Source organism: Podarcis erhardii (assembly GCF_964252035.2).
Source record: "Podarcis erhardii genome assembly, chromosome: 12".
Taxonomy (NCBI): Eukaryota; Metazoa; Chordata; class Lepidosauria; order Squamata; family Lacertidae; genus Podarcis; species Podarcis erhardii.
Window position 1 is genome coordinate 29,163,383 of NC_138513.1, and position 14,771 is coordinate 29,178,153.

At 39.9% G+C, this 14,771-nt stretch overlaps 1 protein-coding gene and 1 long non-coding RNA gene across 2 annotated transcripts in view; one reads left to right on the plus strand and one right to left on the minus strand.

Moving 5' to 3' along the window:
* Positions 1 to 1,560: 1,560 nt before the first annotated feature.
* Positions 1,561 to 14,771, minus strand: part of RAPGEF5 (Rap guanine nucleotide exchange factor 5) — a 130,798-nt gene continuing 117,587 nt past the window's right edge. Inside the window, exons 21-26 of the mRNA XM_081834033.1 lie at positions 12,252 to 12,342; positions 10,622 to 10,672; positions 10,054 to 10,141; positions 5,677 to 5,741; positions 3,042 to 3,096; positions 1,561 to 2,367 (exon numbers count right to left, since the gene is read on the minus strand). Of these exons, the coding sequence (XP_081690159.1) occupies positions 2,249 to 2,367; positions 3,042 to 3,096; positions 5,677 to 5,741; positions 10,054 to 10,141; positions 10,622 to 10,672; positions 12,252 to 12,342 (469 nt within the window). The 3' untranslated portion in view covers positions 1,561 to 2,248. The remainder of the gene's footprint in view (positions 2,368 to 3,041; positions 3,097 to 5,676; positions 5,742 to 10,053; positions 10,142 to 10,621; positions 10,673 to 12,251; positions 12,343 to 14,771) is intronic.
* LOC309325781 lies at positions 2,120 to 10,044 on the plus strand. Its single transcript, XR_014149999.1, has 3 exons — positions 2,120 to 2,228; positions 3,673 to 3,815; positions 7,198 to 10,044. It is a non-coding gene; the product is annotated as an uncharacterized lncRNA (long non-coding RNA).

Sequence of the window (14,771 nt, forward strand, 5' to 3'; positions counted from 1 at the left end):
TCATAATATAGTTACAATTCTGAAACATCTTGTCTTTACGTTACACTGTACAGTATTTCCACAATTTTCATACTGGGGAGGCCAAAATGCATTGGAAAGAATCTCCACCCTGCTGAAAAAACCCTACCACTTAAAGCTGATTTTATTTCTCTTCCAATAGGACACAATCCCTTGGGGAGGAGCTTGTGCAGAAAAAAAGTTCCTGAATGATTATACCCTAGCAGCTGTAATAAAAAAGGAGAATTCATTTAATTTAGTAGACTCACATTTCAAAGAACACTAGATTTTACCCACAGTATCTCCTGTCTGGCACAGTATCACAAGAAGTATGTTCCCATTTCCACTATAAAATAGTATATTGTATAAAGATGCATATAAATAGATTTTTCACAGTGAAATGCATTGTTTTGCATCGTATTTATCACACTCACTAGGCAAATCCTTGCAACCCTTTACTGTCATTCTTTGTTCACCTTTGACTCATGTTTTAACATTAAAGGCTGTGACCCTTTGATACAAGCTTTTGAGAAAGGAGTTGAAACAAGTTTCCAGATAGCATATAGCCCAAGAAATCTGCAATCATCAGATTCAGGTATCTTCAAGAAACCAGTTTTGCACCAGAGAGCATCACAATTCCCTCGCTAGAGAGCTATACTTCTGCCAGAAGTGTGGCTATGGAAGTGTCAAAAAAGTTGTTGGATAGGACAACATAGTTGGACATAGTTGATCCTCTGCTCTGCTGCACTGCACTGTGATTCCAAAAAGAGTGCTTGACTTTCAAGGAGATTCTCACTCACATGAACCAAAACTGACTACTCTCAAGACAATATGAAAAGGTGCCTCTTGTCAGATTCAAGCCCCACAGCTTGAAAGTTTGAACTAATAGTGTGGATAAGCCCTTAGGTCTATTTGGTCTTTCTTAGTGAAAAAGAATGAAGTGTGCGCACTCACAACAGGTTAGGTTTCACATAGCTGTAAAGTATTTATCATTTTCAGTCTTAATAAATAATGATTGATGGGCATGCCACCTAGTAGCTCTTCCCGCTTTCCCTCAGGTAGTTTTGTATGCTAATTTTATTGGAGACCCATAAGACTCTTACAGAAATCTTTCAATTAGCAAAAGTTTTCATTGGCAGTGCAAGTAATGCCCTTGGCAAACATTCCAGAACACCCCTCCAATATTGAGGTACAGATGTTTTTGCTTTTGTGACATTTAACCTAAGGGTGATTGAGGTCTTTCCCCCTGTTGGAAGCTGCTGGTTGTTGCAATCTCATAGATTCTTGCTTATTTACTTAACCATTGCTTAAAAGTCACATTACACCCATCTAAAGGCAACTGCAGTAATCTTATGGTACAGATATCAAGGAGTAAAGCATACTGTATTCCTTTTGTAATAAACTATAAGCATGTCGGCTCATGAGCTTGATTATCTAAATTAGACTAATTGGAAAGGGAGTTCTAATAAAATAAAATAAAAGCTGAGAGAAACATTCAAGAAATCACTGTGCACTCTGCTACTCAATCCCGTGTAGAAACACTGCACTTGTTGCTGCAAACAGTTTAACAGTGTGAAATTTTGCTTTATGCTGTGGAACACATTCAGAAGGGAAGGCTGCTAAAATGAAGTATCACCTGCTGCTTGTCCAATTCTACAATTTGTTTGAATGAGTCTGTATGCTGTGCTCTAACAAGTTGTCATTCTTTATGTTCATGCAGCAGTGGTTGCTACATATCCCAGGAAAGTTTATTCAGTATGTACTTCTTTTTCTCTGTTTTCATCTATTATTTTTTTTGGCAACAAACAATCCTTTTGGCAGCTTATGATGATTAGTGAGGCGCATCCGTGTGTGGCAAATTATGAGTGCCTTTCTCACATAGTACTGCTTGCTAAAAAGTTTCTTCATAGTGTCACAATGTCTTCTTTCCCCCCAATTTAACACTGATAAGAGTCTGAATTGAAAGCTACTCTGGACCAAGATTTATTTTTTTTGAAGGAGTCAAGTCTTTGTATATGAAGAATGCTGTTTCTCTCTTTCCCCGTCTGCAGTTGAATGGAAATGGCATTTCTCTCATCCGGGAAGGCTGATGCGAACAGCTCTTCTTTCTGCTTTGCAAGAGATGGCTGTGCTTGTTATGGCATCAGCTACTGATAAAACTCAGCATTCACCTCTCTCCAAGGGAAGCAACATACTTGGCATAAACATTCACTTAATTGAAAGTGCTGCAGGTATGTGAATCTGCCTGAACTCACACGCGAGGCTCTATCCTATGAGAAAGCTCAAACAGCACCTGCTGGTTATCGATGATGTGCAAGTGATGGACGTAGGGCTTCAGCTCCTGATGTTCTTTTTGGGGAACTTCATTTCCTAGACAAAAGAAAAATGAATGAATGAGATCAGTTACCTTACAGCTTCTTCCCCCTGAACCCATGCCCAAAATGCAATTAACTACAGGCGTCAACATTTCAAATAAAAACGAATATGTTTATTTCCAGACTAACTGTGGTAATCAATTAAACAGATATGGCTGAGGATGGTGACTCTCCAAAGACTTCTAATTTCACCTGGGCCTAAGGCGATTAGCTCTGCATATCTCCTCTCCTCAGATGACCTCTAAGCTAGCAAGTAACTTGTCTATGCATACATTCTCTATATGTGTAGAAAAGGTCTATCATCTCAGACAAATAGCCTCAATCATGAATAATATGAACAAAATTGAAAATATGAACAAAAAAAGATTGCATCAAACAAGAAAGTTGATCCCTTTTCAGCATAAATCCTTTTAGTTCATTCATAGGATTATTTCTAAGCAGTCAAAAAACAATAAACAATGGTGTATGTAAATGCCAGATGTACTGGTTCAGTTGTATTTCTCAAGCTTATGCTACAGTGAATAGTCTTTAAGATGCCCACTATAAGTCTCTGTTGCTTTGGGCAAAAAATGGTTTATTGCTGTCATATGGGCTAGTCAGAGAGACCTGCTGTGAGGAAGGTTTTTATATTTGCTCAAAGCCTAAGTAAAGAGAGAAATCTTTACTCACCATACTGGTTGTGTCTGCAGTGTCTCAAAGACCGGACTGTGTCTGCAATCATGTGCTGTGAAGATAATATACAAAAGGAACCACTGAATATTAATCCAATAGAATATATATATTTTTTTACAAAAAAAGCTACTCTGGTAGTTGTACAAGAAGAGCAGGCATAACCTTTCCTTTAGCATGGAAGGCAAGCCATATTCTCTTCCCATTTCCAGATTTTTTTGGGGTGTGTGTGTGAAAATGTAAGATCTTCTGAGAGATCTTAAGAGAAAGCTATCATGGATAACTTCGAGCATTGATTCAGGGCTGCTTTGATACATTACAGGAGCAGTGGGAAATTATCTGAATTCTGCATGTATCTGCAGTATAAGAATTCAGTATGTGCGTGTTAACATCAGCATTGTTTACAAAAATGACCAGCAATCCAGGCAGGCCCCACATTTTTTCCATTAGTGAAATGACATTCAAATGAATGAAGCTTCTATCTAAATGGGGATTAGATGGCATGACATAAGAAGGAAGAGAATTCTTAACTTCAGAGAAAACATTCTACCCAGTATGCCTCTGGAATTGCAATAGTTGAGTATGAATAGTTATTTAAAAAGAGTTCATTCCTATGCTGTTCTTTTCTTAGGCAATATAGGTCACAGATGGCTGCACCGATTAGAGAGAGGAAAACCTTTCCAATTTCATTGCACATGTATGATTGGATCTTGGGCTGATTTGAACTGGCATAGATTCATGAAGCTACATTGATTTGCTCCAGCTGAGGGCTTGGTCCATAACGTTTTCCTGCAATTATTATTTGATCACAATTGCAATATAAGCAGAGGAGACATTCAACCAGACCCAAACAATTCTTAGTAGCTAAACTTGAAGCAACCTGTCTGAAATTAGCTTTCACTAGTGATATTATATAAAAAAATAAAAGCACAAACTGCCTAGCTCCCAAAGAAGAAGAAAAACTGATTGCCCCTGTTTTGTCTGTCATAATACAGATCATGCCACAGTTGTGAGTTATAAAAATGTGCTGAATGGAATAGCTCTGTGGAAATGCCAGATTACCAATGTGCAAATCATATTTCTGATAATGTGGCTCTGAAGTTGCCCTGTTTGCAAGACAAGCCACTAAGAACTCATAATGAGGCTCTTCCCTGAGATTCAAGAGAGCAGCTCTTCCTAGTTTTCTGCCTGGTGCAAAAACATGCCATTGTGGCAGTATTAATATAAACTTCGAAGCAGCTACGAGTCTTCAGTTTTTGTCCTTTTATACTCTGGGAGCAGGACACGGGTGGCACTGTGGTCTAAACCACTGAGCCTCTTGGGCTTTCCAATCAGAAGGTTGGCAGTTTGAATCCCCGCGACAGGGTGAGCTCCCGTTGCTTGGTCCCTGCTCCTGCCAACCTAGCAGTTCAAAAGCACCCCAAGAAGTGCAAGTAGATAAATAGGTACCACTCTGGCGGGAAGGTACACGGCATTTCCATGCACTGCTCTGGTTTGCCAGAAGCGGCTTAATCATGCTGGCCACATGACCTGGAAGCTGTACACCGGCTCCCTCGGTCAGTAAAGCGAGATGAGCGTCGCAACTCCAGAGTCGTCCGCAACTGGACCTAACAGTCATGGGTCCCTTTACTCTGGGAGGAGGATGAAAGAATGTGTCTTTCACTCAGTTTCTCCATTGTTGTGCCCTGCTCTCAATAACTAATCCTGTCTTCTAGCTATACGGCACGCCTGGGAGCATGTTTTCTTGCAGGTTGTGCTCCCCACACTAGCCATCTTGCTTCCCCCTCTTGCAAAGAACGTTAAGACAACCTTTGCTTAATGGCAGAACTGTTGGCTTGTCACCTTTTTATCCATGACACCCTACCGCTCTGCAGCAGATTTGCCTCTTAAGATAGCAGCAGCAGTAAAATTTGAAAAGCATGTTGAAGACCTAAATGCTGGAGATAAAGTCACAATAATGTGTGAAGAAGTGTGCATGCACACGAAAGCTCATACCTAGAACTAACTCAGTTGGTCTTTAAGGTGCTACTGGAAGGAATTTTTTTTATTTTGTGTGCATCAAGGGTTACTTTACTTTTCGCGCTAATGTGAAACATTTCAAAGAGAGATCAGTAATGTTGTAGTCGGAGTTAAATGTATTTGGGCAATAAAGTACTTAATTAAATGCAGATACTATTTTATAAGCACATTGGCAGACAAAAATTGTAATATAAATGTAATAAATTAAAAATACGCCTGCCCAAAATACCACAACGTAATATGCAGTTCCGCTTGTAGACTAGAAAGATTATCACCTGACACTAGTGAAAACAACTGGAATTTATATTCTGATTTATTCTTATGCAGATTCATTTTTTTATTGGACTAATCTTGTGCCCAATCTTTGAAAATATAATAAAATGGCGTCTAGCTGAACCTTTGGTTAAAAGCTCATTATCCTACTGTTATTGTAGAAACTCTCAAGGGAAAGCAGAATCAAATGAGGAATAAACAGTACCCCTGCTTCTAAAGAAACACTATTCGGAAGAACTGGAATTAACAAAACAAAACAAAAATGGAAAGTGGATAAGTGACAATGTAGCAAGCCTCCCGTCCTGCCACAATATTGAACTTAAAAACAGAAAATGTTACATACCAGCTTTTCAAAGTTAACCAGGTTATCCAGAAAAGTTTTATTCCCTTCATGTATAAATGTTACATCTAAAAAAACAAGACAAACATCAAAATTTGTAAACTGCACTGTGATTCTTGGTTGAAGGGTGGTATAGAAATGTAATAAATACAATAAATAAATATCCCCCATTTTTACGCTACATGGCATGAAATGGTGACAGTAATGTAACACAGTGTTCCATTATTCTTAGATTTTCTCTGAACTGATCAGTGAAAAACTCTGAGAAAGGGGAAAGCCTCAAATTTTAAAGAACTGGGGGCGGGGGGAACAGTATTGGAAAAGCAGAAGTTCATGTATTGTCAATTTCTTGATGAAGTCCTGCACATTAGGTTCTTTTCTCTTTTTTTACGTTACAAGAGATTCTGAGTGACCATTAGGAAGAACTTTCTTACTATAAGAGCGATTTGACAGTGGCATGGACAACTTCAGAAGGTGGTAGACTCTGTTTCATTGGATGTTTTTAAACAAAGACTGGATGGCCATTTGTCAGGGATTCTTTTGCTGGGATTCCTGCACTGTAGGGAGTTGGATTAGATGACTCTTGGGGTTCCAGCTCTACAACCCTCTCTACATTATTGCATTATTTGCTGAAGAGTTCAGCTAGGAAACCAGAATTTTTGAATTTCCACTTTTTCAGTCTTTCCAATTCTTTAAAATACGTGTTCTCCCCCCCCCCTCTCCACAGCTGAAGCACACATCTCCCTTACTTTAAAACCATGGTTCCCAACGTGGGGCACATGCCCCACAGGGGGGCAATTTGATTTTTAAAGGGGGCAATTCGAGAATGCGTAGGTGGGGCATGGCCAAAAAAAAAAGTTTGGGAACCACTGCTTTAAAATAAACAGGAAATTTGTCCAACTTTTAAGATCAGTAGCTGGAGGCTTCTGGGCAAAAGCTGACTATCCTGAAAGAAGTCACCTAGAAGCCTAAAGAGCACATCTGTACATGGCAACAGTAGAAGAAGAAGAAGAAGAAGAGAAGAAGAGGAGGAGGAGGAGTTTGAACTTGGTATCCCACCTTTCACTCCCCTTCAGGAGTCTCAAAGCGGCCAACATTCTCCTTTCCCTTCCTCCCCCACAACAAACACTCTGTGAGGTGAGTGAGGCTGAGAGATTTCATAGAAGTGTGACTGGCCCAAGGTCACCCAGCAGCTGCATGTGGAGGAGCGGGGAAGCGAACCTGGTTCACCAGATTACGAGTCCACTGCTCTTAACCACCACACCACACTGGCTCTCTTCTTCTGGTTAAGGGTCGGAGTGAACAAATGGGCATACCTGTTTATAGAGAAGGGTGGTCCCTTTTTTTTTTTTTTTTGGTAAGGAATACACCCACATATACAAATTTGGCAGTACATATAAACAGCATCAATCGGCTACCTACTTCCTATTGGATTTTTTTCCAGACGTTAGCATAAACGAAGGGCTGCAACGCTGCAAATACCAAGACTACTAATGCGTTCCTTTGCTTTCTTAAACTTTTCAGAACTGGTCCCTTTGAAACAGGATGACTTGGCTGATGCTTACTTCTCCACTCTTCCCACACTGCTGTGCTTTCTGTCAACCTCACCTCCTAGACTCAGGTGCCAACATTGCATATTATACACTCCCCACTGCAATGCCTTGCCTGCCCTGTCACTAAGGCAAAATGGAGAAGGTGAAATTGTTACTGTCAATGCTAATAAAGAAGGCATTCCTCTGAAAAGCCTGAAGTGTGCTTTTTTTTCTTTTCTGAAGTGTGTTTTTTTATTAAAAAAACTTTAAAGACTGAAGTAAAAGCCTTATGAGGAACAGGGAGGGAGGAGAAAGAATAAAAAAAGGATAGAAATTTGCTTTGCTGCCAACAACTATGAGCCTGGATAAATTCAGTGGAGCAGAAAATTGCATCTGAGCTGTATTGTAAAGAGCAAAACAGTGTTTTATTAAATATTTGAAAAATCAGCGAGATTTTCAAAAGCACTGTCTGTGAAACAACAGAGTTTGCTGTAGAAATTCAATTACTTAAAAAGGGGTATTGTTGTTGAGGTACTTTTTACCTATTTAAGAAAGGGGTTATTTCAAATTTCCTGCTTTACTTACTCTTACTTAAAAGGTGTTAATTCCCTCCCACACTTCTCCTTGGAGGGCCTATTCAAGGCTGCTGGGGAGGGGGGAGGGGGAAAGCACTTGATATAAAAAAGAAAAAAGGCACAGCTGCTTTTAAAATGACTGCTGCGGAAAAGCCGATAGGAGATGAGAAGCATCCATTCTGGAGGACAAATCATCCTCCAGAAGTGAGGATGAAAATATTCAAAAACTGTCCAGAGAACTAGGCATTGAAAGTACATTGAAAGAAGCCAAAGCACTCTGGTGAGGAAAATATGCCCCAAAGACATCTGCAGAGACAGACAAGACGATAAATGCATTCATATGCTAAGGCTAGAAACCTCCAAGTGAAGATGAGCAAGTTGGATGGACTGGTGTAAAATAGAGCATAGAAATAGCTGGCAAAATGGAAACCTGGTGGGATGAAGAAAAGCAGTGGGACATGGTTATTTCTGGATACAAACTCTACAGGAATAATAGGGAGGAGCATCATGGAGATACGTCAAGGAGGACACAGAATCCAACAACTTAGAAATGTCAAGAGGGACAGACTTCTTCGCAGGAGTGCTATGGGTGGTGATACCAGGCCCCAAGAATAATTTAGTACTGGGCATATACTAACACAGACACAGACAGAAAGAAACACACACACAAACACACACACACAAGAGTGCCCAAGGAGAATGAAAAAAGATGAGGCATCCAAAGGAGGAAATGTTGTCACCCTCAGATATACCAGGTATGTGCACGTTCCAGTCATGGCAAAGAGGTAAAATTTCTAGATACCCTAAAACAACTGTAATTGGGCATGGCTCACAAAGCCCACACAACATTATAGGTGGCTGTGCTGACCTTGACCCTGACCTTTAGACTTTTTTCCCCTTTAAAGATTGTGCCCTAAAACACAGCCTCTTCAAAGATGACTTTATAACTAAAGACTTTGTTGCAATATGTTAACACTCTCAAACAATGAATCCCATTGTGCTAAGGAGATGTTTCTTTATTTGAAGATATGCCTTTAATCCCTTTGCCTACAGAAAAGGGGAAAAGGCAGCCGAGGCCGTTCGTGGTGACTCAAAGGAGTCTCTACAAATAGCTTTCCAGAAAAGAGGGGCGGGGTGGTTACAGAAGATAGAAACAAAGGCCGATTATAAATCGTAGGATAGAGCTATTGGAAGAAGCCGAGTGCTCAGCAGAATTGCGGGCGCTGCAATGTGTTCCGTTAAAAGATGCACCCAAGTGTGACCTATATCCATTATACATAGCCTGTAGGGACTACAAGATCACAGGCACAAAACAGAGCAAGACATGCTGCTGAGAATTTTGGCTTAGCATTACTAGTTAAGGCCTGAGGCGGCAGGAACTGAGCAAGCTGCTTTATGAAGAGGCAGTTCATAGGTCCATCTTGCCTGGTACTGTCTGCAACACGGCCAAGTAGCTCTCAAGCAACCTGTCCCAGACCTACCAGGTATGGAAGCCTGCAGCTTCTGCATCCAAAGCATGCTGTTACTGAGCTGCGGTTATGCCTTAAAAAGGAGCTGCCTTACACTGAATTAGATCATTGGTTCATTTAATCATCTTTTGACCAGCAGTGGGGCTCCAATATCTCTTTTTATTTTTTAAATGAAGATACTGAAGACTGAGGATGAATGCAAAGCATATTCTGTACAGCTGAGCTATGGGCCCTCCTAATTGTAGCCTCCATCATCCAAGGCTGAAGGCAGCAGAAGGTGCAACAGAAGATCAGCGGTCATGAAGAAAGCACAGCAAAATCCCAGGGTCATCAGAAAAAGGGGGGAGCAGGGAACCTACCAGAATTAAAGATGGCCAGCCTACAGTAGGGTGGAATTTTACTTTCGAATATGCGCTCTCCTTAATCAGGACATCTCACTTATTGGACGACAGAAACAGGAAAAGAACGGCTTTTTATTAAGCCAACCTTTGAATTCTCAGCTGAAGAACAAAAGGGTTTCTAGAAGCTATCTTAGGTCTCATCTTATCTTACAGTTCCATTATTCACCCTCTCTGCTGTCACTCTTGTCAGCACATAATCTCTTTTCTTGATCCTTGGTTTCTCCGTCCATAATGTGCAACATATATCTATTATCAATATGCACAGCTGCACTGCATTCAGTTAACCTTTCACTAACTGGTAAACCTGCACAGAACAGCAGCAATATGCTTAAAAATTTATCTCACCCATTTGGTACTAATACATAACGTTAGGAAGATGTTTAATGTGGACAAACTGTATTACCTTTAAGGAGCAAAGGCATGAAGGGAATTTTCGGTGACTTCATTTTCTTGAATGCATCTCTGTAGGCTTTGTGATTCAGGGAAGGGTCCTACAGAAACAATTTGATTGCGACGAAAGGAAAGAAGAAAATCAATACCCTTTCTAAAGGATGGCAATTTGTAATCTGTTACACACCCACAAGCTCAATATGCTTTAAATATAAAAGGTTTCCTTGGAAAATGAGGCAGATAAATGTTTCTCAAAGAAAGAGGACTGACTGAGTGAAATAAGAGGTCATTCACTCCAGGGGCGAATAGATAGTTTGGAGCTACATATGTCTGCAGTAAGCTAAAAAGCTAAGGATCCCAGCTTTAGATGATGAGGTTTACATCAATCAAGGGCTGATGAAACTCCAGATGAGGTTGAACTGCCACACCTATTATCTCTGACCATTGGGCATCCCAACTGTCGCTAATGGGAATTGGAGTCCAACAATATCTGGAGGGCCACAGGTTCCTCACCACTGCATTAAGCACTGGAAGAGAACCACTGGAGAAATCAAAGTCTTTTCTGTAGAAAGTATACTTACTGTCAAACTTTCAAGTTCAGCGAACAGCTTCTTAAACTTTCCAGGGATTCTCTGCAACACACCAAAAAAAAAAAAAAATCAAAAGAAATGGGATTTGATTGGGGGAGGGAATCAAGCATGCTGAAAAGTATTTAATATTTCTTTCAGTGACTAGCCATCATAAAAAACTCATAAAAAATCAAGTTGCTCATCATGAATAATGTTTAAGAGTGATGCAAATCCTTTTGCATTTTGAGACTGCCCCTCTCATAATTCTTTTATAATTGCTTCCTAAAATCTGTGTTCATTTTATTCACTAACATCTCTGTCTGCCTCATTTGTCTTAAGGCCTTTCTGATTATTTCATTTAAAAAAGTAAAACGTATCAACAGTATATTAGTGCTAGCCTGAACTGATACTAAAATCTCCTTGGAGCAGTGGGGATAGCTACGTTTCAGGGGGAACGCTAGTTTTTCTGATTTTATTATTTTAAATAGGGAAGAATTGTGTCCTCTGCATCTATCTCCCAGTGTCATCCCAAGATTTAAAGGAACCACTTGGAAGTGGGCCCTCAGTACCTGATGGTTCTTCCATCACCCTCAAACTCAGGGAATGACTCGGTTGCAGCTTCTCCTACTTCACAACAACGCAGGAGCATGTGACAGAAGAATCTGTTACAATCCCTTTGAGGATTAGAGACAGCCCTCCAAGGGAGGGCGAAGCCACTTCGAAGGGTTCTGCCATACCCTCTTAAGCCTTCAAACAACTCTGGTCTTTGTGGAAAATTGCCATCAAACATAACTAGCAAGCTTAGGCTTAGTTAATGCACGAAGGGGTTAAGACCACAGAAATGTATTCCTAGACTCAGGTAGGTCACAGCCCTCACCTGAAAGGAAGTTAGGTTTCCTCCTTTGTTCATTCTCTTTCATCATGTGAACTCGCTGAGATAGGACAAGCCTGAGTTTGCTCGCTACATGCTTAGACCGTATACTTAGAGCTATTTCTGTATTTTGTAAACCCAATATTTCTACCTGTGTTCTGCATGGGACAACATATGAATCCAACCTTTGGCGTTTGTAAGTAAAGTATTTAAACTTACTAACTGTGTGGTCTATTTACTGTCGGGGGGGGGGAGGGCTATAAATGGCTAGAACAGGATATTTTAAAGGTCTATCAGATTATTATTCCCATGTTGAACTGTGCTGCATCATTTTGTGTTTTTCAGTACTCTGCTGGGGGTTCTCTCCTGCTGGAAAGTGTGTTTAGCTCCATACTTTAGACCTATATCTATATCTATATCTATATCTATCTATATATCTATCCCCCCCCCCCCGTATTTTGCTAAGTCAACATCTTTAGCGCTTTAAGCCCCACTCATCTGCTAATGAGCAGAAATTAAATCTTGCTTCCTTGACTGCAGAATCTTGTTCCCTGCTGGGAACAGGGCACACAATCAATGCATGATAAAACCCTGTCCTCCTGCTCATCAGCTGATGTCACAAGCGATGTCAGCTGGAGAGTGGGTGGGTATGATTTGGGGGAAATAACCTCATAAACCAAATTGGCCTCCTAGGTGTGCCAAGGTTGGCCTGTGGGCTGAAAGCTAAAACAAGAATTTTAATGAATTTTAAAAACAAAATACTTGTATTACCTCCCAGGTCTGAGAAAGCCGACTGACGGATGCAGTGTTGAGACCCATAACAATGGCAAAGAATGAATTCAAATTTCTTTGGGCTTTGCAGCTATGAAAATAGAAAATACAAAAAACAAACACATGGTGTAACTTTCTATATATTCAAAGCCTTAATACTACTAGTGTGGAGAGGTATGGTAGATTAACTGTTCCAAGTATATTAACACTAAGTTCTGTAGTGACCCAATTGGGTGCAGGCCCAGTAAGATGCCCCCCAAATTATTGTTTTCCTCTGTTCCTCAACTTTAATGTCATAAGAGTAACTTACTTCCTCCTGCCAAAACTCATGACTTTAATTTAACCACTAGCCCCTTCAAAGGTGCTTCCAGAGTTCTTGTACCTCTATGCAGTCTGTTTCCCTCATCTGTGGCTGCCTTGGTGCCATTTTTGTTTTACTTAAAGGGACAATGCAGGCAATCTTCTTCTTTTTTAGCCCTATTGTCTGTGCAGTGACATTTGACTTTAAAAACAACTGAGGATTTAAGACTAATAGAGGATTTAAGACTAATCCTATGCAAGTCCCACTTGCTCAGTGGACCTGACCCCATTTTTAGGATTGCAGCCTGAGATTTGTGGCTGTGCATTCATGTGAATTTGCACATTTCACTTGTGCCAAGGAAGAGTCAAGCGGCTGTTTCTTGTGCTCCATTCTTAATAACAGTTGCACTGTCCCTGAGGTTCACTGCCCTGTGCAATCAAACTGGCTGTGCTCCCCTAAATCCATCTCTGAAATTCATTCACATCTTATAATACAGAGATATGATAGTCCAAGTGCAGCAATAAGCACAGAAGTTTCACTATATTTATTAGAAACTGTGGCATACTTCTTCCAAATGTTTCATTTTTCTATTATTAAGATTCAAATGTCTTCTCAAAACTACCAATCATTAACAAGCAATCATGTTTCTGTTTCCTTATCCTGGAATTAGTATTGCTTAGTAGCACAGCTTTGAGCTTATCTAAATTAAATCTCTCCCAATGTTGTTTACACATATGCCTACAATCCTGAATCATTTTTCTTTTTCTTTTGTAACCTCCAGTTTATTTTGTTGTTTATTGCCACAAATTTAATTAATGTGCAACCTATATATTCCCCTGATCAGTTATTAGCTACCTTTGGTCACATTCGGATTATCAAACAGGTGCTTCCTGCTTGTCTGTGTAACTCTGTTCCACACAGCAATTGCATTAACAATGGTAGTGCTGTCTGGTGGGAGAATTTCACTTTCTCAGCAACACAAAATTGCAATTTACATGCTTGGAAAATGCAACTCAAGAAACACTACTGCAAAAAATGGATGGATGTCATGCATTTAATGAGTGACATTTGCAGAGTATACTGCATTATAAATGGATTATCTAGAAATACTTTTTACTTGCTTATCTGCAAGTTAATAAAATAGTTGTATTTTTCACACTAAGCTACACAGATGGGAATTCCTATTCCATGTATGTCATGTATTTCAGGGTTTTATGTCATGCTCTTCAATAAGTTTCCAAGGTGGGGTATAAATGCACAGTATACTTTAACTAGTCTGAAGGAACAGTTTTTAAAATGTATTTTAACTGAATGCCAGTGTACTAAGTCGACTGATACTAGAATTTCGTTTTAGTTCAGATGACAAAACATTTGGTAACTTTTGAGTACCTAATTGAAGTGGATCATGAAGAGTTCCCTGTAAGCAACAACAGGGAATGCAAAAAAGAGAGCATTTTACTGATTACTGATTAATAGTTTAATGTTGTTTAAGACTACAACCCTGAACACAGAAGATATGAAGAGTAAAACAAGAAAGAGGTTCTACACACAGAACTCTATCTCTGTGCGCACACACACTAAGTTCTATAGTCTATCTGTGATCTATATATAGGTGCATGCTGAATCTTTTAAAAACATATAATCATTTTTATTAAAGATTTATTAGTTTACAAAAATATATGCATTGTTTTTTCTACAGATCAGTTTCATTTGTTGTGAGACATTAGTGTTGCATGCAGTATAAGGATGGAAGTAAAGAGGGGTGGAGGGTGGGGCTGCTTCTATTCTTCTACTTAGTGTATGTGTGGGGTTTTGTGTCAGTCACTTATGTAGGTTCTCTTTCTATTCACTTGCTATCTTTCCTTAGTGGTGAGAGAGGTTGAGGGGTGGCCTAGGGTGTGGTTGGTTGGTTGGCTGTAATGATACTTGTTTATGTGGGTGAGACTGTGAGGGAGTGGATTTTTGGATCAGGTTAGCTATATCGATTCATATGCTGTTAGCGGATTCTTGTTGTTGTCTTGTTGGGCTATGTTGGTGATGAAGGGGAACCATACTGGAGTGAAAGTGTCTCCCTCCATTTGTCCCCATGTCAGTTTCAGTTTATTGGTTAGCTTTTCTAGTAAGGCTGTTTCCCATACAATTTGATACTATTGGTCCATGTTTACTCCTAACAGTTCTCTCCAGTGTCTGGTTAGGAAGCTTCTAGATGCTGAGAGTAG